Source organism: Lissotriton vulgaris, chromosome 9 (assembly GCF_964263255.1).
Source record: "Lissotriton vulgaris chromosome 9, aLisVul1.2, whole genome shotgun sequence".
Taxonomy (NCBI): Eukaryota; Metazoa; Chordata; class Amphibia; order Caudata; family Salamandridae; genus Lissotriton; species Lissotriton vulgaris.
The window spans coordinates 1,244,355,386-1,244,381,897 of NC_141697.1; the positions used below are offsets into that span (position 1 = coordinate 1,244,355,386).

The following is a 26,512-nucleotide window of genomic DNA, read 5'->3' on the forward strand; positions in this document are numbered from 1 at the left end:
AATATTGACCCAAAAAGATAAGGCTATAGTTTCAAAAAAGAATGATTGACTTTAAAGTAACATATTTAAATTAGTTAAACACAAATTAATATAAAAGAAGTCGTTTTAAGCAATAATTTATCTAATAAATGTAATGTACCTATTCAAATGTATTACCTAATTCAGTCTCCTTTTTCTTACAAAGAGCGTTTTTTGGTTTGCTAATAACTTTGGACCCATTGGACGAATATCCCTAAAGCTTTCCCCCCAAAAGGGTTCATCCACCTCATCTCCTCCCTGGAAAGTGTTGGGGTGATCTGTCAAACGGGGATAGAGTAAAAAGGGGGTTTAGGGGTCCCAAAACCCACATGCATTTTCTGTAGACAAGGCCACAGCAAAAACTGCTGAACGTAATTTCACCAAACTCAGCAGGAAGCGAGATCTTGGTCCTCAAATTGTGATTTTTGTGATTTGGTGTAAATCTGTTCAGGAGGTTTTGAGATATTTTGGGTAAAAAATAATTGTATATTTTGGCAGTTGGGACCGCGAGAGTCTCGAGAGACTCTTGCAGGAGCGCCAGTTCAAATATAAAGCATTCTAATTGGCCCAGTGAGTTTTTTTCCTTGCGCCATCTTACTCCTGCAGGAGTCAGACTCCCGCAAGTGCGAGCGCTCTTACTGGCTGCCACCAACATGAGCAAAATGTTGCTGGCAGCCATTACAGGTTTTGGAGGACTTATTCTGTGTCCTGAAGTAAAAAGAAAATAGAGAGATGGGGCAGGATAGAGCTACCCTGACCTACTAGGCCCCATGGGAGGGACCCAGAGGACCCTCCTGTCCCCGGGGCCAAAAAGAAAAAAAGGCAAAGAAAATGCTGCAATCCAGCGAGACTCTTCAGCCGCATTTATATATTATAAGACTAAACCTTGGGCAGTGTTCATACAGGGGAAGGGACTGCATGACCGCCCTCACGGAGCCTCCAGAGGGTCTAGGGAGCACACCCCGGGGCAGAACATATTATTGATGGGGAGGTGGTACGTGCGGGCCCCCTCCTCAAGCCATCGGAGGCCCTGGGGAGCCCACCCCGGCGACAAAATCCTTACAGAAGGGGAGAGAAGCCACGCCGCCTCCCTCCCTGTGCCTCGAGAGGCCCTGGGTAGCCCACCCATGAGGCCGAAATTAAAAAAAATGAGGAGCAGGGCTGTGCATCCCCCCTCCCAGAGCCTCTAAAGGCCCGGGGAGCACACCCCCAGGGCAGGCTCGTAAGCTATGTCCCTAGGAGTCCACCCCTGGCACATAGGGGTTTCCCTGCACGCCGAAGAACAGGTATGAAAACCTGTCTTTGCTCTCGCTTGGGGGGAGCATTTTCAAAACTCCTGCCAAGCGGGAGCAAAGACCAACTCCGCTCCCAGCGGATGGGATCTTCAGAAATGATCCCACCCGCTGGGAGCGGACGTTTGATCTGTTTACCTGCCCGCAGTGATGTGGGAGGGAAACAGATCAAAAGATGCCCGCCCCCAGGCAGAAGCATTATTAGCTGGGGGGTTGCATTTATGTATAGTATTTAGGTATTCCTTTACATAAAAAAAACAAGACATTCACTGAAAAAACAAAGGTTAAAGTAACGTTATAGTTAAGCTTGATACTCACCGAACTTACATTGAGAAATGAAGTTGATATCAGTAGAGAACTGAGTACTGTAAACAGTGTTTCCTCTATGGAGAGAGTTTACTTTATACCACACTGCTTGCAAACATTGAAACCTTCATGAGAAATACACCACAGAGGATTAAAAAGTGTCTACTCAGAACAGTGCACACTCTTTGCAACACTTGTCAAAAAAGACTCTATTTGCTAAAAAAGAACCAAGATCTGAAGGTGCTAAACATCATGCAACCCGCACCCTGCATACTGTGGTGAAAACGTTACATATAGCCCATCTTCTTATCCAAATCAACCGCATGTCCATATATTTGTCCCTGGTGCACACAGTCTTCTATGTTATGTAGAAATTGTCACGCTGACGGTTCTGTCTAATAACTCAAGTCTGCCTACAAACGTTAGAATCTATTATTAAGAATCTTACCCCTGTTGGAAACTTTTACTGCAGAACCAAAAACCTTGTCTGCGCCAGGCTTCGGTTTAAGTTTCTAGCAGCAGCACAAAACTCAAAATGTACAAATTGTGCTAGTTAAAAGCGATTAAAAATTAAATACAATGAGCAATGCAGGCAATACCTGGGAGCATTGCAGATTCGCACCAGGCTGCCGTTGAAGTAGGGGAATAGAGAGGAACTCTGGAGACTAGACTGCTGACCGCAAGAAAATGGTGGCCGCAGTAGTCTCCATAAAGGAGCGAGTGCAACTCCATCCTCACAAACTGCAAAGCCGGGGCAGATCAGGAACCAGAAAAGTGCATTGTGCAGCAGAAAGTACTGTTTCTCAAGTGATATTACTTGTAACTAAATTATTTGTTTTTAGCAGCAGTACACCCTCTAAATGTGTAAACTGAGAAAATTTGAGCAAAGTAGAACCCAATTAAAATGAAATATGGCAAGCAATGTGGGCAATACCTGGGGAGCGCCCATCTGCATGCAGAGGAAAGACCCCAATCTAGGGGGAAATTACTAATGTGAGAAAAGTGTTGTGGAAAATCAGACATTCAATCGAAAGCAGCAGAGGGGCTAGTAACACCCCTTCTGTAACCCAAGTTTCGAGAGGATACTGTACTCCAGGTCCTTTGGGGGTGGGGGGTAAATGTATTCTTCATATATTGCACAAAGGCAGGCATTACTAATCCAAACAGTTGGATCTTTAACAGGGGGTTCCATTGGGACTACATCAAAGCCAGCAGATAGTTTGTTAAAAAACAGTATAAATCTCGGCTTCCCATAAAGCTTTGCATTAGCTGGGTGAATATCTGTTATTCCATTTCATGCAAACTGCTTATTTCTGTTGGAAATAAATGATCCTCAGAGGAAAGCCCCAGAGGGGGAAGTTCAACTCAGGAAGCTGCATTTCCTTCACAAATCTCCATCTAACTAAAGAATAAATCTCTTTCTCACTCCCTCTCGTATAATACCCCTCAAACGCTTTCTGGTCTGACTTTTCGTATTTTCATCATTTCATCCATTTACTTTTCTTTGTTGTCTTCAGTTTTTGCAATTAACTGTGATACATACTTTTAAATATCAGTATCCGCAATGTGATCATGTGTTCACTTTTCTTCATATTCTTTGAATCTGGTGTATTTTTACATAGTCCAATAAAGATGAAAGTGGCACAAAAATAACAGTAGAAGTCTCTGTCGATGGAGGAACGCGGCAGACGAACACATGCTGTGAGGAATCCCCAGTCACTATACTTATTTATTTTAAAAGTTTTATATAGCGCTGGCTAGACCCGGAGGTATCAGAGTGCTTTACATGAGCATCAGATCATAGTTACAGGTTGCATCGTTACAAAGGTTACACAGTTCTTAGAGCATGGCACATAGTTACTTGTAAACAATAAGCACTAATACGTAAGGGGAGGTGAGAGATTCAGGGGGGGTTGGAGTAGGGGGAACTAGACAGATAATGAAGGTGGGAAAGAGGAGGGGAGGGTGACGGGGACACAAACCGGTAGACGAGTCAAGGCAACGTCCAAAGTCCAGTAAGCTGTAATCCCAGGGGAAGTGGTATCCCTTCCCTATCTCTATTGCGAGAGGCTCCCTTTACGCAGTGGACTCTCTCAGAGAGGTCTCTGAGACTCCAAGGCCTACATACTGGATCCTTCCCCAAAAAGGGGAGAGGGAGTGCTTTGGCAAGGGGTGCCATACCATACCTCAACTGTGAGTGCCTCCCTTGGCGCAGTGGACTCACTCAGCGGGTTCGCTTAGACTCCAGAGTATAAATATTTGATCTTTCCCCAACAAGGGGAGAAGGAGTGCTTAGTCAAAGGGCACAAAGGACAGGAGGTAGGCAGAGTAGCAGGCAAGCGGAGAGATTCAGGGGACAGAGGATAGGAGCTAGGGAAGAGACAATAAGGAGAGACGAAAAGAAGTCTGCCTAAAGACCGACTGGGTAGGTGACAAACCAGGAGGATACTGACTCTGAGGGAGCGTCTGAAGGTGAAGGCGGTCCAGTGGCGATGGGCAGTATGGGGCTTGCCCATTGGCCGGGCTCCGAAGTAGCGGACACAGTGAAGGTGGACTGTGCCCCCCGAGGAGTGGTCAGACCAGAAGTTGTGCTTTTGTTTTGGTGAAAGAGAGGAAAGAAAATATGGGATTAATAATTGTTGTTTGGAAAGTGTACATCCTGCAGGAATATAAGAAGTGTTACAAGAAAGCATGTGTGTCGCATTATAAGTGTGCACACGCAATGAAACCTTTTGACCTTTGACATGGGGTTCTTGTGATGCGGCAGCAAAGGGATGTGTGCTCCCTCTGAGCACAGATCTTACAGCACAGGGGACCCTTCATACAGCTGGATGTACATGCGTGTGTCAGTAAATGTGTGAAACTTTGCATGACCCTTTGAGCGTCACTTCACCACAATGTTAACAAATAAAACTGGTGCAATGCAGAAATGTTCAATTTGACTTTATTCTTTAAATCTTGGATACCTCACATGATTTCACGGGGACTCGTAAAAGGACCTGAATTCATGGTGAAACCCAATCCAGATGAGCTCTCCACACCTAGCATGGTATAGCCAAGATTTTTAAAGTCGTAGCAGTACATAATAACGTGCATTATCTTTGACATCACAGCAATTGGCATAACACACCCTTTGACTCCAATCACATGAAAACAAAGATAGTCAGTAAAAGTGGTAAAAGAATCTCAGATGACTACAAAATTATTTTTTTTAAAGCACTAAAGCCTTCCTAAACAAACATGCTTACAAATTACTCTAAATGTATTTCACATTGTAATTGCATTTATATAGCGCTTAGTACACATGATGAGGCGTCAAAGCGCTTCTTCTGCGAGTAGCACGCTACTCCGGAACCCAAAAGGATTAGTGGTGAATTAGAATAGTGAGATATTAAATTCATTTGAGCGGTGGATATGTTAGTCTGTTATTTGGATTGAGGAGGATAGTGGAAGAATATAAGAGGCCAGTCAGTCAGTCAAAACACTTTATTTCGATTATTTAAAATCATAAAAAGACAATCATGAACATATATACATATATATATATATACACACATTATTTACACAATTCAATCATAAGTTTTATGTACAAGAAATAAAAAGGATGTAATCACAATACATTCAGATGTCTGGTTTCATAAAATAGAGACAAAAACTATTTCATAAAATTTCAAACTAAAAAATGTGATTTACAAACAAAGAAATTCACTATAGACATGATACATATTTCATAGTATAATACACCTAACAGTCCATACTTATCAAAGATATAAAGTGCAAAGTGCAGGTGAGATTAAAAAGAAACGCATCAGTGAAAATTAACCTACATTAACCGCTCTACCTGATATATTCTTTTTACGGACCGCGGCCACTAAAAAATCTAGCGACACAAAACATGACCCGAGGACAGCTTAACCTTTGCAAATACAAGAGAGCTGGTCTAACTTGCATAAATCCAGCCTCCTTCAGGAGTGGCAACAGATATTTACCTCGCATTTCCTGATAAAATTCACAAAACATAATGAAATGCATCGTATCCTGAGCTGAGAAGTAATCGCATTTACAAGGTTGACTGTTTTCTGGTTTTCCCCAGGTTGGGAATTCCCCCAAGGTAAGGTGTATTAAGTTAAAACGAAACCTTGATAAGAGCTGTCTAGGAAAAGGACGATTAACTATATTCAGATAAGGCTCGATTGAGGGGGATGTTGATAGTAAAAAATTTGCTCTCACAGAAACTTTCTTAAGTTCCTGCTCCTCTCGTTCCACACTAAGCATGTTAAGAAAGTGTATCTTTATCCATCCAACGTCCTCTCTTCTGAAACAATTAGGGGTAGTATAGATCTCTGGACGACCTAGTTGTGTGAACTTTGTTTTCAGATACAAAAGCCAGGGGATCTTGTTCCCCCTGTCTAACGCAGTACAATCCGACAAAATTTGGTGATTTAAAGTTATTTCCTGGTTAAGCCAGGTCTTAGCCCAGCAAGTCAGAGGTGCCAGTCTAAGCCGGTCCGTCACGTATCCTAGTCCTAACTCAGTGTGAACTGAATAGGTGGGTGAGGATTGTGGCAGACCCAACAGTGATCTCAAAAACTTATTTTCACCAATTTGAACTTTTTCGTGGGAAGTATAGCCCCAGATACAAGAACCATAGGACGCTATAGCGAGGCATTTAGATTTGTAAATATGAAGAAGAGCCTCAATTGGTTTTGCCCCTAGTTTTTTTGCAAACCCCAGAACAGCCGAGGCAGATCTAATCAGAGCATTACTTTTATGGAGCTGCTGAGGTCTCCATGTCCCACTTTGGTCGAATAGAACCCCTAAATAAGTAAACATTGGGACCCTAGAGATAGCTATGTTCTTGCAGTGAAAAGTTTTCTTTGTTCGGGATCTACAATTTTTACCCACCACCATAACGTGACTTTTTGGTATTGACTTTTAAATCTAAGGACTCCATGAGCTCTCCAAATGAGTCCAATAACTTCTGGAGCCCATTTCCAGTCCTTGCCAGAAGGACCGCATCGTCCGCATATAGGAGAACTGGTATCAGGGAATCCCCTATATGCGGCATGTCCCTTGTCACTTGCTCTAGGCACCCCCCAGGGCATTAATATACAAGGTGAATAATAGAGGGGCCAAAATACAGCCCTGTCTCACGCCCCTCCTAGAGCTAAAGTAGTTTGTACATCTTCCCTCCTGGTTTACCCTCACTGTTGCAGACAAATCAGTATGTAAAACCGCTAGAAAATTAACTAGGGCAGGGTCAACACCAATGTCTTTTAATATAGACCACAATTTTGTTCGGTTGACTAAGTCAAATGCAGAGGAGAGGTCCATAAACCCTAGGTATAGGGACCCCTCCTTGGCTACTGTATATTTGCCTATCAGGAGCTGAAGATTCAAACACTGGTCCAGAGTACTTCTTTTTTCTCTGAATCCATATTGGAAGTCAGACAGGACCCCTCTGCCATCTAACCACTCCCTAAGTCTCCCCAATACAACCCTCCCAGGATCTTAACAGATGAATCTATCAGGGAGATGGGATGGTAGCAAGCAGGGTCCCCTCTATCACCCTTCTTAAACACCGGGACGATGACTGACGTCAACCAGGAATCAGGGACCCTACTTCCAGCTATGGCATTAAATAAATTCATTAGGATCCCTGCCCAAAAATGAGGGAAGTGGCCATAGAAATCAGCCGGGACCCCGTCGGGACCTGGGGCTTTATTTTTAGACATATCCGTATAGCCTTTTCTATCGCTGTCTTTTCAAAAGTAATAGGGATTCCAGATGGATTTGAAATAATTTCCTGGCCCAAGGAGCAAGAGTCCTGCTCATAGATCCCCTTGAAATGTGTCAACCATTTTTCGTCAGGGATAACACAGTCTAGTGCTGAATTGCTATCCTCAGAGAAAAAAGAGTGATTAACAGTAGTCCAAAATTTACTACTGTCACGTAGCACCTCCACGGAGAAGAGTTTTTCCCATGCCTCTTCCATGATTTCTGTTTTACGTTTCATAATTACCCTTTTATACTCCTTCCTTAGTGCACTAACTGCTCCTTTATTCCTTGGTTTACGTTTCAACTCCTCAAGTAGAGAGCTATGGGCTTGGGAACAGTTTTTATCAAACCATCTTACCACCTTTACAGATGGTTTCCCATTTTTAACTCTCAGATCTTCAGCAACCTGCTGGCAAATGGCAGTATAGGCGTCAATTACTGTTGTGCTATGGGCGGAAGAATCAAGACAGGTAGCCAAATGGGCATCGGTTTTCCTAAAAAAGTCCTCATAGAATACTTCAGGGACCACCTTTGACCACTTCAGCCTCCTGCCCTGGTCCTTAACTGTCAGGGGCCCGAGTTCCTTCATCAGTAAATCTTGTGATCCTATTCCTGCATCTGCCTCGAACTGCACCTCCAAGGTAACAGGGTTGTGGTCACTAAAAGCGGATGGTAATGCTTTATATGACAGAGTACTTGATAACACCCAATGTGATAAAAATATGTAATCAATGACAGAGCCTGACTCTGTGCCCTTAAAGGTAATGGTCCTAGCTCCCTTTTCATTTACCTCTGGCTCACTAAGGTTCATAGAGGCTAGAAGTTCCTCTAGGGCATATCCATGGATGCTATGCTCAAAGTGTGAAAGGGCCACCACCGGAGGCCCGAAATCATCCACTATATGGCATTGTAAGTCACATAAATGTGTATTAAAGTCTCCCATTAAAATAGTTTCAAAAATCGTAGTGTGTTTTGCTTTATGATCTGACAGGAAATTATCTAGAGTAGTAATGTGCTCATTCAGTAGCACTCCCTCTTTAGCATTATACAAATTTATCAAGAGAATTTTTGTCTGGTTGGGCAGCACCCACGTCACAATTTTTGAGTTTGTCTCCACCTTTGTAAAAGAACCCTTCAGTCTTAGTGAAATGAGGAGGACTAACCCACCTTTGGCTCTACCCACTCTCCCTGGGGTAGCAGGCACGACAAAGCTAATATACCCATTCAAAAAGCAATAATCTGCAGGGTCCCATGTTTCCTGCAGAGCTATAATATCAAAATCATTTATAAAATCCAACCAAATAGCATCATTCCATTTAGCCCTGATTCCCGCAATATTTCAACTCACAAATCGACACGTTGTATCATAGTTAACTTGTGGCAATGTGTCTAAGGATTCTGAGGGTCGTTGACTACCATCCGTTAGTCAGTCAATTTCCTCCAGATCTGACAATGGAGCAAAATGATTATGCAGAGGTATGTCTGCCCTCCCTATGATTCCAGGTTTGGGTTTGGTTGGGAGTAGATTTATTTTGTTAGTTACAAATGGGGTAATAGCTCCTCCCGTTTTGGGTTTGGGGTTAATAGTTAAGCCATTGGGAAGTACAGTGGGTGTCATGAGGTCACTGTCATCTGATGGTGTGTGTACAGGTAAAGAAAAATTTCTGCATTGTCTGTTTTTGGGGGGTAAAAAAAAAACAATGGTAGTGGTCTAATGCCAGGGGAGCCAAGCTTAGAGGCGTCCCAGAATAATCTGTGGGCTATGTTTGGTCTATCAAAATTCACCACCACACAGTCTCCTGGGATATTTTTGGGAACATGCCCCACCCATCTCACTCTTCTGGCTATGATGACATTAGAGGCTATATCAGGCCCCCCACTGCTATAACAAGCACACAGTTTTTTGGAAAGTGTTAATAGCTCTTGAGAAGATTCAGACCTACTTTCAGTGAATGCAGGAACCCCTGGGAATACTGCGACTAAGGGTGCAGCATCAGGTGGTAAATCTAGCTTTTTCCTAGAGTATATTCCCTGTTTCAGTTTTAATTCCCCATGTCTACCCTCTACATTTTCCAATCTTACATTTCCAGAAATTCCCCTAACAGTACTGTCCAAGGGGACATTATCCCCTGAGATGGAGGGCACAGTATTGACAATAGTAGGGCCATCGTCACATATCATCAGCGAATCACCTATCGACTCCCGGCCCCTAGGTGGGCTAGGGATACCCATTGGGAGGTTAGAGCCCCTTTTCGTGGACCTACCCTCCTTCTTTGACTGGAAATCAACCTGCTGCTCCTTATATTCGGTGATAAATTTTCCAATTTGATCACATTTTTTCCGCAGGCCATCTACACAGATATTTAGGGTATCTACAATATCTTTAGCTATGCCCACCAATAGAGGTTCCAGTCGAGATGTAAACATTTTCTCCACAAGGGCTTCAAGATTGTGCATAAGATGTGGGTCACTCCTTTGAGGTCTGGATATAGACTTTGAGGCTTTTGTACATTTCCTAGAGTTCTTTTGTTTCCTCGACTTCCGGGATTCCGGAGTCCTTAGGGGGTCGCCTTCAGCCCCCAACAAGTCTACCACAGTCTCATTCTCAGTTGGCCCACGTCCTGGTTCGGACCATCTCATAAAAGTTTTGATTACTATAGTCGGTTCCAAAGGTACAGTGGGCACGGGGGTAATGCTACTACTAACATGATTATGATCATTGGCAGGTGGAGTCAGACCCAGTACTATTTCAGCGTGTGCAATTTCTTTGGACAAAACACCTACGGCGGAAGTTAGATAGGAAATTATGCTTTCCGATTGTCTAGGTACTTTCGCTTTTTTACCTTCAGATTCGCCGTTGATTGGTTGCTTCCGCTTGCCCATTTTGAAGTGTTTCATAGGGGGGGGGCCCGACCAGACCCCAGCTGGCCCCTGGCGGCCACAGACGGCCCGCCCTTTGTCCGGGCTTCGTCCGGCGCGTCCCGCGTGCGTCCCGTGGCTGCGGGAGTCGTTCCTTTCTTATCAAGCGCCTCCAGGCGCGATGTTGCTGGCGTCAGGTGTGCGCCGCCGGGGCACCTGGGGGATGTAGTGCTGCCTGCCGTTCCCCTCACGGCGTTGTGTGGACTCTCCCCGGTGCGGCCGTTCCCCTCACGGCAGATGTCGAATGCTGGACGCTGGTAAGTTCTGTAAGGTGCCCCCCAGAGCGCTCGGCACTCCTTCCTTATCAAGCGCCTCCGGGCGCGATGTTGCTGGCGTCAGGTGTGCGCCGCCGGGGCACCTGGGGGATGTAGTCCTGCCTGCCGTTCCCCTCACGGCGTTGTGTGGACTCTCCCCAGTGCGGCCGTTCCCCTCACGGCAGATGTTGAATGCTGGACGCTGGTAAGTTCTGTAAGAGGCAAAGGTCTGCATTTATTTAGCACTTGCTACCCCTGATGAGGAGTTAAAGTGCTTTTTGGGGGGTAGCACAGTACTCCGGAACCCAAACAGGATTAGTAGGACATTAGTATAGAAAAATATGAAATTCATTTGAGCGGTGGACATGTTAGTCTAATCTTTGGATTGAAAAGGAATAGCGGAAGGATAGAAAAGGAAAGGGTGTAGAACGTTTATTTTTTTTGGGGGGGGGTTCATAACAGTAGGAGGGGGTTTGGATGAGGAAAGGGGAGCTGGAGGGGGAAGAGTCAGAGGGAAGGGTTCAGGAAGGCTTGTTTGGGAGATCTGAATAGTAAACGAGGGGAGAGGAGGGAAGAGTTTAGAAAGGTTACTGTCACATTAAATGTTGAAATCTAGATCCTCCCATCAGGCAAAAAAAACCTTCAGGCAGTCGAGGAATGGTGGTCTCAGAGAAGGTGTCTGTCAACAACCTGCAACAGGACACGGCTTAATGCTATTGGGAGGATATGCATCAGGGTCCCTGGGTACCACAAAGATGGATGGGCAAGGCATTAAATGCGTCAGGCGCCACTGACAGGGGGCCAAGCCAGTATATGTATCAATGGCACTGACAGAATCATGCAAGCCTGTCCGCATGCAGTAATGAGCATCAGTGGTCCCGGCATAAGGAGCACCAGTGGTCCTGGCATAATGAGCACCAGTGGTCCCGGCATAATGAGCACCAGTGGTCCCGGCATAATGAGCACCAGTGGTCCCGGCATAATGAGCACCAGTGGTCCCAGCATAATGAGCACCAGTGGTCCCGGCCGGCATAATGAGCACCAGTGTTCCCGGCATAATGAGCACCAGTGGTCCCGGCATAATGCGCATCAGTGGTCCCAGCATAATGTGCATCAATGGTCCCAGCATAATGCGCATCAGTGGTCCCAGCATAATGTGCATCAGTGGTCTCAGCATAAACAGCACCAGTGGTCCCAGCATAATGCGCATCGGTGGTCCCAGCATAACATGCACCAGTGGTCCCAGCATAATGAGCACCAGTGGTCCCAGCATAAAGCGCATCAGTGGTCTCAGCATAATCAGCATCAGTGGTCTCAGCATAATCCGCACCAGTGATCCCAGCATAATGTGCATCAGTGGCCCCGCATAATGCGCATCAGTGGTCCCAGCATAATGCGCATCAGTGGTCACAGCATAATGTGCATCAGTGGTCCCAGATTAATGAGCACCAGTGGTCCCAGCATAATGAACATCAGTTGTCCCAGCATAATCAGCACCAATGGTCCCAGGATAATGCGCATCAGTGGTCCCAGCATAATATGCACCAGTGGTCCCAGCATAATATGCACCAGTGGTCCCAGCATAATGAGCGCCAGTGGTCGCAGCATAATGCGCACCAATGGTCCCAGCATAATGAGCGCCAGTGGTCCCAGCATAATGCGCACCAATGGTCCCAGCATAATGAGCACCAGTGGTCCCAGCATAATGCGCATCAGTGGTCTCAGCATAATCAGCATCAGTGGTCTCAGCATAATCCGCACCAGTGGTCCCAGCATAATGTGCATCAGTGGTCCCAGCATAATGCGCATCAGTGGTCCCAGCATAATGCGCATCAGTGGTCTCAGCATAATCAGCCCCAGTGGTCCCAGAATAATGCGCATCAGTGGTCCCAGCATAATGCGCGTCAGTGTTCCCAGCATAATCCGCACAAGTGGTCCCAGAATAATGCGCATCAGTGGTCCCAGCATAATTCGCATCAGTGGTCCCAGCATAATGCGCATCAGTGGTCCCAGCATAATGAGCACCAGTGGTCCCAGAATAATGTGCATCATGGGTCCCTGCATAATGCGCATCAGTGGTCCCTGCATAATGCGCATCAGTGGTCCCAGCATAATCCGTACCAGTGGTCCCAGAATAATGCGCATCAGTGGTCCCAGCATAATGCGCATCAGTGGTCCCAGCATAATGCGCATCAGTGGTCCCAGCATAATGCACACCAGTGGTCCCAGCATAATGAGCACTAGTGGTCTCAGCATAATGAGCACCAGTGGTCCCAGCATAATGCGCATCAGTGGTCCTGGCATAATGCGCACCAGTGATCCCGGTATAATTAGCACCAGTGGTCCCAGAATAATGCGCATCAGTGGTCCCGGTATAATGAGCATCAATGGTCCCAGAATAATGTGCATCAGTGGTCTCAGCATAATCAGCATCAGTGGTCCCTGCATAATCCGCACCAGTGGTCCCAGCATAATGTGCATCAGTGGTCCCAGCATAATACGCATCCGTGGTCTCAGCATAATCAGCACCAGTGGTCCCAGAATAATGCGCATCTGTGGTCCCAGCATAATGCTCATCAGTGGTCTCAGCATAATCCGCACCAGTGGTCCCAGAATAATGCGCATCAGTGGTCCCAGCATAATGCGCATCAGTGGTCCCTGCATAATGCGCATCAGTGGTCCCAGCATAATGCACACCAGTGGTCCCCGCATAATGAGCACTAGTGGTCCCAGCATAATGAGCACCAGTGGTCCCAGAATAATGCGCATCAGTGGTCCCAGCATAATGCGCATCAGTTGTCTCTGCATAATGCGCATCAGTGGTCCCAGCATAATCCGCACCAGTGGTCCCAGAATAATGCGCAACAGTGGTCCCAGCATAATGCGCATCAGTGGTCCCAGCATAATGCGCATCAGTGGTCCCAGCATAATGCGCATCATTGGTCCCAGCATAATGAACACCAGTGGTCTCAGCATAATGAGCACCAGTGGTCCCAGCATAATGAGCACCAGTGGTCCCAGCATAATGCGCATCAGTGGTCCTGACATAATGCGCACCAGTGATCCCGGTATAATTAGCACCAGTGGTCCCAGAATAATGCGCATCAGTGGTCCCGGTATAATGAGCATCAATGGTCCCAGAATAATGTGCATCAGTGGTCTCAGCATAATCCGCATCAGTGATCCCAGCATAATCCGCACCAGTGGTCCTAGCATAATGTGCACCAGTGGTCCTAGCATAATGTGCATCAGTGGTCCCAGCATAATGCGCATCAGTGGTCCCAGCATAATACGCATCAGTGGTCTCAGCATAATCCGCACCAGTGGTCCCAGAATAATGCGCATCAGTGGTCCCAGCATAATGCGCATCAGTGGTCCCTGCATAATGCGCATCAGTGGTCCCAGCATAATGCACACCAGTGGTCCCCGCATAATAAGCACTAGTGGTCCCAGCATAATGAGCACCAGTGGTCCCAGAATAATGCGCATCAGTGGTCCCAGCATAATGCTCATCAGTTGTCTCTGCATAATGCGCATCAGTTCTCCCAGCATAATGCGCATCAGTGGTCCCAGCATAATGCGCATCAGTGGTCCCTGCATAATGCGCATCAGTGGTCCCAGCATAATCCGTACCAGTGGTCCCAGAATAATGCGCATCAGTGGTCCCAGCATAATGCGCATCAGTGGTCCCAGCATAATGCGCATCAGTGGTCCCAGCATAATGCACACCAGTGGTCCCAGCATAATGAGCACTAGTGGTCTCAGCATAATGAGCTCCAGTGGTCCCAGCATAATGCGCATCAGTGGTCCTGGCATAATGCGCACCAGTGATCCCGGTATAATGAGCACCAGTGGTCCCAGAATAATGCGCATCAGTGGTCCCAGAATAATGTGCATCAGTGGTCTCAGTATAATCAGCATCAGTGGTCCCAGCATAATCCGCACTAGTGGTCCCACCATAATGTGCATCAGTGGTCCCAGCATAATGCGCATCAGTGGTCCCAGCATAATGCGCATCAGTGGTCCCAGCATAATACGCATCAGTGGTCTCAGCATAATCGGCACCAGTGGTCCCAGAATAATGTGCATCAGTGGTCCCAGCATAATGCGCATCAGTGGTCTCAGCATAATCCGCACCAGTGGTCTCAGCATAATCCGCACCAGTGGTCCCAGAATAATGCACATCAGTGGGCCCAGCATAATGCACATCAGTGGTCCCAGCATAATGCTCACCAGTGGTCCCAGCATAATGAGCACAAGTGGTCCCAGCATAATGAGCACCAGTGGTCCCAGAATAATGTGCATTAGTTTTCCCAGCATAATGCGCATCAGTTGTCTCTGCATAATGCGCATCAGTGGTCCCAGCATAATCCGCACCAGTGGTCCCAGAATAATGCACATCAGTGGTCCCAGCATAATGCGCAACAGTGGTCCCAGCATAATGTGCATCAGTGGTCCCAGCATAATGAACACTAGTGTTCCCAGCATAATGAGCACCAGTGGTCCCAGCATAATGCGCATCAGATGTCCCAGCATAATGCACACCAGTGGTCCCAGCATAATGAGCACTAGTGGTCCCAGCATAATGAACACCAGTGGTCCCAGAATAATGCGCATCAGTGGTCCCAGCATAATGCGCATCAGTTGTCTCTGCATAATGCGCATCAGTGGTCCCAGCATAATCCGCACCAGTGGTCCCAGAATAATGCGCATCAGTGGTCCCAGCATAATGCGCACTAGTGGTCCCAGCATAATGCGCACCAGTGATCCCAGCATAATGCGCACCAGTGATCCCAGCATAATGCGCACCAGTGGCCCCAGCATAATGAGCACCAGTGGCCCCAGCATAATGAGCACCAGTGGCCCCAGCATAATGAGCACCAGTGGCCCCAGCATAATGCGCATCAGTGGTCCCAGCATAATGCACACCAGTGGTCCCAGCATAATGAGCACTAGTGGTCCCAGCATAATGCGCACCAGTGGTCCCAGCATAATGAGCACCAGTGGTCCCAGCATAATGAGCACCAGTGGTCCCAGCATAATGAGCACCAGTGGCCCCAGCATAATGAGCACCAGTGGCCCCAGCATAATGCGCATCAGTGGTCCAGCATAATGTGCATCAGTGGTCCCAGGATAATGAGCACTAGTGGTCCCAGCATAATACGCATCAGTGGTCCTCTCATAATGCGCACCAGTGATCCCGGTATAATGAGCACCAGAGGTCCCAGAATACTGCGCATCAGTGGTCCCGGAATAATGTGCATCAGTGGTCTCAGCTTAATGCTTGGATCCCACGCTTTTGATACAGTACCCCATCAGCTTCTGCTTACTCGGTTGACAGCCATTGGCATCACTGGTTCTGCTTTAAAATGGTTGACTTCATTTTTGAATAATCGTACGCAGCAGGTGTGGCTACCCATCTATTCTTCCTCGGCTAAACTCCTTTTGACCCGGGTGCCGCAGAGGTCCACTTTAAGTCCTCTGCTATTTAATATATACTTGACCCTCTCTGGCTGAGGGATTGGGCACTAAAATAATAGTCTATGCAGATGACACGCAGTTGCTATTCACTTGGCCTGGCACAGATCTGGACGCCTCATCGGTCCAGGCCTGTCTTTCCTCAGTCTTCAACTGGCTTGCCCTTGCCCAGCTAAAATGCAACGAAGACAAATCGGAAATCTTACTCTATGGGCAGTTTCCCCCTAACTTTAGAGAATCCCTGTGGCCGTCGGATTTACCACCCCCTAATTCCGATGGCAAACCTGCAATGAATCTAGGGGTTTGGTTTGGGGAAAACCTAAAATTCGATGAGCACATAAAAAAACGTACTTGCGGCTGCTTCGGAACTCTCAAAGCTCTTCGGAGATTTTTTCCTTTACTTCCGAGGACGGCCAAAGAAACAGTGGCAAGGGCACTCATTCTTTCCCGCCTCGATTACGCGAATGCTCTGTTCATTGGTATTCCGGCCTACCTAACCAAACGTCTTCAGATTATACAAAACGCATTGGCCAGACTTCTTTTTAACATCTCACGGAAGTCCAGTGTCCGTCAACACCTGCACGACCTGCATTGGCTCCCCGTTGCCCAACGGTTTCTGTTTAAATCCCTTACTTTCGTCCATAGAGCCATCCATGATCTGGGACCTTTCTATCTGCGGAAACTTTTCTCCCGGTACTCACCTAACCGTCCTCTCAGGTCAGCTTCCCAACACCTGTTGGTTTTCCCCCGCTTCATACGCACACACCTTGGTGGACACTCCATTGCTGTAAAGGCGGCTGTTGCTTGGAACACCCTCCCTCTGGCGCTTCGCGCCACTCAGAATTTCAACCTCTTTAAGTAAGCACTCAAAACCCACCTCTTTAACATCACGGTCTAGCTTCTCTCATTCTTCTGATGCCTATCTGTCTCTTGCGCGCCAGGATACTCCGGAGTAATTAAGCGCGCTACAAAACCACCCATAACATAACATAACACAGAACCCAAAAACTATAGGCCTGTTGCATGCCTGCCTATCCCATGAAAGATTATTGAAATAATAATTAATATCCTATTATCTCAATTCATTGATCACAATAAAATGTTGGATACCACTCAATTTGGGTTTAAGGAAGGGCCATGGGACAGAGACAGCCCTGATCAAGGCTTCTGATGAGATTAGGATGATATTAGATCAAGGTGATGTGGCGGTCCTCATTCTACTGGATTTTTCCGTAGCATTCGACACGGTCGATCATTCCATTCTAATCAACCGTGTCTCGGCCATGGGCATTAGAAAGAAGGCCAAAATGCTATTAACCTCCTTTCTCGCCAATCGCACTCAATCAGTCAAACTTGGTGAATCCTATTCTCCAATGTTTTCTCTCCCCTGTGGGGTGCCACAAGAATCCTCCATCAGTCCGACCTTATTTAATATCTACGTGTCGGACCTGGCCAGGATCATTAAAGATCTCGGGATGAGAATAACCTCATACACCGACGACACCTAATTGGTGTTGGCGGTACATAACGATGGAATACAAGTGGCGGCAAGCTTTCAGGTGGGAAAGCTAGCCATCAGCTCCTGGATGGCACGTAACTGCCTAAAGTTAAACTCCGATAAAACGGAGGTAATTACTTTTGGCAGTTTAACCCCTGGTTGGTCCTCTGTGTGGTGGCCAACCGATCTGGGACCTCCGCCTCAACCAGTCACTAAGGTCGGGAATCTTGAGGTTATGTTTGACGACAAGCTCTCGTTCATTCACCATGCGAATGCAGTTGTATCTTCATCCTTTAATATTCTTAGAATGATCAGGAAGCTTCTCCCTTTCCTTCCCCCTAGTTCAGGAAAGACTCTCATGTGCACGATGGTTATGGCGAAGATCAACTATTGTAATGGCCTCTTTCTGAACGCTCAGGAGAGAGTTTTAAATAAGCTGCAATTAGTTCAGAATTCAGCAGCAAGAATGCTTTCTGGCACGCCTAAATTTAAATCAATCTCTCCAGTCATTCGCCAACTACACTGGCTACCAATCAGAAGCCGAACCAAATTCAAGGCTTTATGTATAACATATGAAGCAATCAACAACTCTGGACCAGAGTTCTTGAAAAAGGCACTCTGCCTGTATATTTCCACCAGAACCCTCCGCCCTTCTTCTGCACGTTGCTTAACCATTCCACGCACAAAGAAATCATCATGGGGAGACAGATCATTCATAAAATAAATGCGCACCAGTGGTCCCAGTATAATGAGCACCAGTGGTCCCGCATAATGAGCACCAGTGGTCCCAGTATAATGAGCATCAGTGATCCCGGTATAATGAGCACCAGTGGTCCCAGTATAATGAGCATCAGTGGTCCCGGTATAATGAGCACCAGTGGTCCCGGCATAATGAGCACCAGTGGTCCCGGCATAATGCACATCAGTGGTCCCAGCATAATGTGCATCAATGGTCCAGCATAATGAGCACCAGTGGCCCCAGCATAATGAGCACCAGTGGTCCCGGCATAATGAGCACCAGTGGTCCCGGCATAATGCACATCAGTGGTCCCAGCATAATGTGCATCAATGGTCCCAGCATAATGAGCACCAGTGGCCCCAGCATAATGAGCACCAGTGGCCCCAGCATAATGAGCACCAGTGGTCCCAGCATAATGCGCATCAGTAGTCCCAGCATAATGAGCACCAGTGGCCCCAGCATAATGAGTACCAGTGGCCCCAGCATAATGAGTATCAGTGGCCCCAGCATAATGAGCACCAGTGGTCCCGGCATATGAGCACCAGTGGTCCCAGCATAATGAGCACCAGTGGTCCCGGCATATGAGCACCAGTGGTCCCAGTATAATGAGCACCAGTGGTCCCAGCATAAGGAGCACAAGTGGTCCCAGCATAATGAGCACCAATGGCCCCAGAATAATGAGCACCAGTGGTCCCAGCGTAATGAGCACCAGTGGGCCCGGCATATGAGCACCCGTGGTCCCAGCATAATGAGCACCAGTGGTCCCAGCATAATGAGCACCAGTGGTCCCGGCATATGAGCACCAGTGGTCCCAGCATAATGAGCACCAGTGGTCCCAGCATAATGAGCACCAGTGGTCCCGGCATATGAGCACCAGTGGTCCCAGCATAATGAGCACCAGTGGTCCCAGCATATGAGCACCAGTGGTCCCAGCATAATGAGCACCAGTAGTCCCAGCATAATGAGCACCAGTAGTCCCAGCATAATGAGCACCAGTGGTCCCAGCATAATGAGCACCCGTGGTCCCGGCATAATGAGCACCAGTGGTCCCGGCATATGAGCACCAGTGGTCCCAGCATAATGAGCACCAGTGGTCCCGGCATATGAGCACCAGTGGTCCCAGCATAATGAGCACCAGTGGTCCCGGCATATGAGCACCAGTGGTCCCGGCATATGAGCACCAGTGGTCCCGGCATATGAGCACCAGTGGTCCCAGCATAATGAGCACCAGTAGTCCCAGCATAATGAGCACCAGTGGTCCCAGCATAATGAGCACCCGTGGTCCCAGCATAATGAGCACCAGTGGTCCCGGCATATGAGCACCAGTGGTCCCAGCATAATGAGCACCAGTGGTCCCGGCATATGAGCACCAGTGGTACCAGCATAATGAGCACCAGTGGTCCCGGCATATGAGCACCAGTGGTCCCGGCATATGAGCACCAGTGGTCCCAGCATAATGAGCATTGATTGCCAGAGACACAAGATGAATCCATGTCCGTTGACAGCAAAATGCCTCCATGACCCCAGACATGTAATGCATCCATCCCACTAGACCCTATAGAACATCAGTGACCCAAGACAGTACATACACCAGTGATCCCAGACGGTGATAACACAGGATGCCTCAGACAGGGATAACACAGGGTGCCTCAGACAGGGATAACACAGGCTGCCTCAGACACGGATAACACAGGCTGCGTCAGACAGTGGTAACACAGGGGGCCTCAGACGGTGATAACACAGGGTGCCTCAGACAGTGGTAACACAGGCTGCCTCAGACAGGGGTAACACAGGGTGCCTCAGACAGGGGTAACACAGGGTACCTCAGACAGGGGTAACACAGGATGCCTCAGACAGGGGTAACACAGGCTGCGTCATACAGTGATAACACAGGCTGCCTCAGACAGTGGTAACACAGGGTACCTCAGACAGGGGTAACACAGGGTACCTCAGACAGGGGTAACACAGGGTGCCTTAGACGGTGATAACACAGGGTGCCATAGACAGTGATAACACAGGGTGCCTCAGACAGCGATAACACAGGCTGCCTCAGACAGTGATATCACAGGGTGCCTCAGACAGGGGTAACACAGGGTGCCTCAGAAAGGGATAATACAGGCTGCCTCAGACGGTGATAACACAGGGTACCTCAGACAGGGGTAACACTGGGTGCCTCAGACAGGGGTAACACAGGCTGCCTCAGACGGTGATAACACAGGCTGCCTCAGACAGTGATCACACAGGCTGCCTCAGACAGTGGTAACACAGGGTACCTCAGACAGGGGTAACACAGGGTGCCTCAGACAGTGATAACACAGGCTGCCTCAGACAGGGGTAACACAGGATGCCTCAGACAGGGGTAACACAGGATGCCTCAGACGGTGATAACACAGGCGTTTTCAGACAGTGATAACACAGGCTGCCTCAGACAGCGGTAACACAGGGTACCTCAGACAGGGGTAACACTGGGTGCCTCAGACAGTGGTAACACAGGGTACCTCAGACAGGGGTAACACATGGTTCCTCAGACAGTGGTAACACAGGGTACCTCAGACAGTGGTAACACAGGGTGCCTCAGACAGTGATAACACAGGGTACCTCATACAGGGGTAACACAGGGTTCCTCAGACAGTGGTAACACAGGGTACCTCATACAGGGATAACACAGGGTACCTCAGACAGTGGTAACACAGGGTACCTCAGACAGTGGTAACACAGGTGCCTCAGACAGTGATAACACAGGGTTCCTCAGACAGTGATAACACAGGCTGCCTCAGACAGTACATAAATCAGCAGCTTTAATCAGTAAACTCACCAATGCCCCACCAGTTGCCCCCAGGCAGTGTATACAGCAGGGTCCCCAGGCAGTAATGAGCATCAATAGCCCCAGGCTGCTGTTTCAGCACAGGGCACTGTAGCATTACAATTCACATCTTCAGGCACGGGCGAGGAAATGATGTGTCCAGACAGACCCAGTATAGCGTGAAGCACCGAGGCAAGGGTTTCCGCCGGGGTCCCCAGGCGCCCCATGTTGGCAGCTCAAGCGACTACGCCACATGCCCTGGTGCTTTGAGTGTGGTCCAGTGGAGATGCAGCTCAGTTCAGCTCCATCATCTCAATTGTGTCAAATGGTAAAATCCTGATAGTTGACATATTATATAAGGAAGTATGGGCATGAATTTCTCTGTTTACTTTTGATATCAGGTCCCCTCATCGCCACCACTGTCGGTTCATTAAGAGCGAAAGACAAGGATGAGCTGTGCTGCCTGGAGGTTCAGGACTGCGAGACCAACCACAAGATGTATCAGCCACCAAGTAAGTCAAACATCAATTAACAGTGAATTGACACATGTACCTTCCAGAGTGCTTTAAGCCCTGCTCAGAAGCATCCCCCGCCAACTGCAGTTTACCACCTCCTGCAAGCGCAGAAGAGTGCCCGCCCGATGATGGGCCCAGAATGCGGAAATCAGTGGAAAATGACCCATCAAAACCAGCTCTGTAGCTTATTCCCGAATCTGGATTCATAATTTAATAGTGAGCGGGTTTTTATGGGGTTTTCTGGCCAAACGTCACATTGCGCATAAAAAGCCCATTGTGGTGGTCTGCGTTGTACAGTCAATATTGTTACAGGTCAATATTAAAACTTTCATATTGTAATTCTATACCACATGAAGAATGTTGGAAAAAGACAGAATTAAGGTAAAAAGAGAACAAAACGGCAAAATAGGTTTAAAACAAAGGTCTCAAAAGCTTACAGTTTCACTGAGGGCCTTTCATTCTAGTTAAACATAAACTCACTGGATAATAATCATACAGGTCAGGAGTGGTTTCCAAAATCAGGAAACGAGGGCGGAGACTGAGTGTAGGACAAGATATGTTAGGATGGATGGATTTTCTCAACAAACACGACATTATATGTCTCCAGGAAACCTGGTGCATAGACCATGTTAATTTCGATGGGTTTGTCTCCTATAACTTACCTGCTTTGCGCTCTATAGCTGGCAGAGCCCGGGGGGGGGGGGCTGCTAATACTTATGTCAAATAATCTGGCTATTGAAGTTAAAATGTCTATAAATGTTGGATGTCATTCACAGGTACTCTGGCTACACCAAAAAAATGGCCGGGATGTTTTGTTAATTAGCTTCTATAATGATTTGTTTGATTGTACTCGCTACAAGGTAGTTACAGAACTGGAGAATGCAATCGATAAATTGGGTAATGAAGAAGATGTCATTTTTGATATAATTTGGGTGGGAGACTTTAACACGCAAATAAGCCCTTTGTCCTCGACTAAGGTCTGTGGGTTTAGGAATGATACAGGAGATGACTGCGTGCACTTCGCACACAGCCCTTATGGAGATATATTAGACACATTTCTGGCTAAATTTGACCTGGGTACAATGCAGTGCGCAAGAGATGGTTATGGGAAAGTGATCCCAACTTTTGAAGGTAGAAATGCTAATACCATTATTGATCATGTATTGGTTTCGGCAAATATTGTCCCTTTTTGCACCACACCATGGATCGAAGAACTTCTACTTAGTGATCATAACTGCATTTTCATGCCATTAGCCTTATGGGGAATAGTCTTCCAGTAACACAAACTACAATAGGCAATATAGCCCCGTGTAGACCAAATGGCGCCAGAATAAAATGGAAAGGGGTCAACCCAGATAAGTTGTTAAAAAATATTGTCTCCGCGTGTTATAATGAGATCTCTGAGAATTTGGATGTTAGTGTCGAACCAGGCGAGATTTTAACGAAGTTTTGTAAAATTAATGGAATTATTAATAGTATTCTGACTACGACATCGAATAAGAAACTTACCCGGAACAGAAGATGGTTTAATCATGCCTGCACCCTCTCATTGAATCAGCTAAAACAAGCACTGTCTAGTAGGAGCAGGGATAGGGTGCTTGTAAAGAATCTAAGACTGGCTTATAAATTACAATTAAAACAGAGAAAGAGAGAGCTCCGACAGGAGGCCTGGGATAAGTTAACTCTGGCTGCAGACACATCTAACAGTCAGCTGTTTTCGGAAACAGTCAATTCACCTTTCTTAAATAAAAAACGAGGAAGTCCATGAATTGACATCCTATGTCAGTAGTGAGGCATGGGTTGTGCATTTCTCTAGTATTTTTAACCCAGGAAATGTAACTTTAATGGATTCTAGGGAGCCAAGTATTTGGCCGATAATACCTCTAAATATCACATTAGCAGAGGTAGAACAAGGAATTAATAGCAGTAAGGGAGGGAAAGCCCCGGGCCCGGATGGCGTTCCAATAGATGTTTATAAAGCCATACCTGCTCTCTGGGGTCCCATAATAAATAGAGTTTTTAACGCCGCTGTAATGGAAGGAGCTCCTTCTACATGGGGCATATCTATTATTATTCCAATCTTTAAGAAGGGGGATAAATCTGAAGCCAAAAACTATCGTCTGATTTCCCTTCTAGATTCGTCTATCAAAGTTATGAATAGGGTCCTACTTGTCAGATTAGAGGAGTGGGCTAAGGACAACGGGATTTTAACACAGACCCAATATGGTTTTAGGAAAGGGCGGGAACCCTTGAACAGTGCATTAACCTGGAATTATTAATTGGAAAATACACACGTGCTAATCAAGGGTCCCTTTTCCTGTGTTTCGCTGACCTCAGCAGCGCATTTGGTTTAGTGGACCACGCCATACTTTGGCCGATTCTTCTAGGTCTTGGAACCGCAGAGTCTATTATTTTCTTTTTGGCATGGCTTTATGAAAAACTATTAACATCCGTGCGGTATGGCCAAAGGGGTGAGTGTACCCCTAAATTTAAGGTTAAATCAGGCATCCGGCAAGGCTGCGTCCTTGCTCCTTTGCTTTTTACACTTTTTATAAATGAAGTTGACGCAGCACTTAAACTTGTAAAGTCGGATGCAACTCAGGCGGAGGGTCTGGATGTGCCGGTTCTGCTTTACGCAGATGATGCAGTACTTTTATCTAGAACTCCTATAGACCTACAGAGGTTAATAGATAACTTGGTTGATTTTATCAAGGGTAAGGAAGTTGCAGATCAATAAGACTAAAACCTATACTATGGTCTGTGGCTCGAGGCCCGGGAGAACTAAATCCTTTTTTGTAGAAGGGCATAAAATACAAACTGTGGATAAGTTCTGTTACCTACTGATAACTTTCTCTGGCAATGGTAAATGATCGCAAGAGATGATAAACGTCCGGGCAAAAATGGTAAAAAGTGTACATGGGGTTTTTAGGTTTGCCGCAAAATAAGGTGACCGTCGCATTAAAGATATGATGCACATTTACCAATCGAGATGTACCTCTATCGCACTTTACGGTGCGGGGGTATGGGGCCAACATTATTATGGTGATTTGCAAACAGAGGAAAACATGTTTCTTAAAAAGCTGCTCTGTTTACTCACTTCGGCGTCCACTGAATTAATACACAGTGAAGTGGAGATTAATTATCTGACGGACCTCATTGGGCTCAGACCAATATTGATCTGGAGATCAATATGGCGGAAGGAGGAGACCACATTCAATAGAATGATTATTAAAGACTGTCTCCAACTAGATAATTGCCTCAAGATCCCATGGCTTAATTATTTAGTACAAACTGTTAAGGATTTATTTAAAATAAACATTCAGGAAAACCTCAACGGAATAATAGAACTGCCTAAAATAGAAGTGAAAAATACTTTTCTGAGGGAGAGAAAGTATGCACGTCAAAAAAGCATAGAGCAGTTAACAACTTGCCAGTTTCTATTACTCACACCTAGAAACTGAGGGATTCCAAACCTATTTGAGCCAGGTAACTAGAATGTCGCACCGGTTTGCCCTTACAAGAATGAGATTAGGCCTCGTCCATCACTTGGTAGCATTTCCTTGTGTAAAAAAGTATCCTGTTTCCCCTCGCCTTGTGATGGACGTACCAAACAAAGCACATTGCACTTTCTCCTTATATGTGATTTGCATCTGAACCTCCGTATTGCTTTTCTAAAACCCTTGTTTAAAAAATATTGTACATTAACTACGGACGCTGCTATGAGCTTGTTGTTTACAATGCGAGAGCCTGATATTTGTTTTTATACTGCAACTTTCATTCTGAGATCAATTAATGCAAGGAAAAGTATGCTGTTTTAAGTTGTATTATTATGACCGTATTCCATTAATTTAATGAATTGTACTGGTTTTTTAACATTGTTTTAAATGTGCTTTTATGGTTGTTTTATCTGAACCGAATAAAGCGTATTGAATCGAATCGAGTGTCGGACAAATAGCAACAGAGAATGGCTGTAGCGTGTGTGAAAGTTACAGATTTCTGTATTCATGCAGCAGGTGCCACCATGTCTGAATCTGAGGGGCTCTTCTAGATAAACAGCAAGGAACCCCTCAACACCAAACAGCCCCAGGATTCAGAAGTTACAGCAAGGTGGAAACCTTATAACACTCTCTCACCCACCAAGACTCGCATCTTCCTTAGCAGTAATGATCGGTAAAGTACAATTGTCAAATATAAACAAACTAAAAAGATTTGCACTTTAACAAGAAGCTCATCAAATAGGGAGTTCTCATGAAAAATCATAAAACCAATGAAAGCATTACAAAAGCCTCTATGCAGTCAATAAAACATTTTAAACAGGGTGCCTCTCACCATTAACTTTCATAATCTTTAATTATCAGATTTTAATTTAAGTCCTTGCCAAAGGGCGTATTCAAAAATATAAGCATAACTCCCTTCCTAGCCAAAGTGAATTTGCATAATGGAAAGTGTATCCCTCAAAGAGAACTACCCAGCCTTATCCTCTTTCCTAGTCTGAACTAGGTTTCAGCTGGCACTAAATGTCACTTTCAATGGATACATGCTCCTGTAGATCCAGCAGATCCTGCTTCTGCAGATCACACTCCTGCAGATCCTGCTTCAGATCCCGCTCCTGCAGATCCTGCTCACACAGATCCTGCTCACGCAGATCCCGATCCTGCAGATCCCACTCCTGTTGATCCTGCAAATCCTGATCTGGCAGATCCCGCTCCTGCAGATCCCACTCCTGCAGATCCCGCTCCTGCAGATCCCACTCTACAGATCCCGCTTCTGCAGATCTCACTCCTGCAGATCCTGATACTGCACATCCTGATCCCCCAGATCCCACTCTTGCAGATCCTGCTTCAGATCCCACTCCTGCAGATCCTGCTCACACAGATCCTGCTCACGCAGATCCCGATCCCGCAGATCCCGA

General features: G+C 46.5%; 1 protein-coding gene across 1 annotated transcript in view; it reads left to right on the forward strand.

The window, feature by feature from the left end:
- Window positions 1-26,512, forward strand: part of LOC147693179 (uncharacterized) — a 708,628-nt gene that overhangs the window by 484,276 nt on the left and 197,840 nt on the right. The window contains 1 exon segment of the mRNA XM_086939582.1: window positions 21,487-21,597. Coding sequence (XP_086795708.1) covers window positions 21,487-21,597 — 111 coding nt within the window.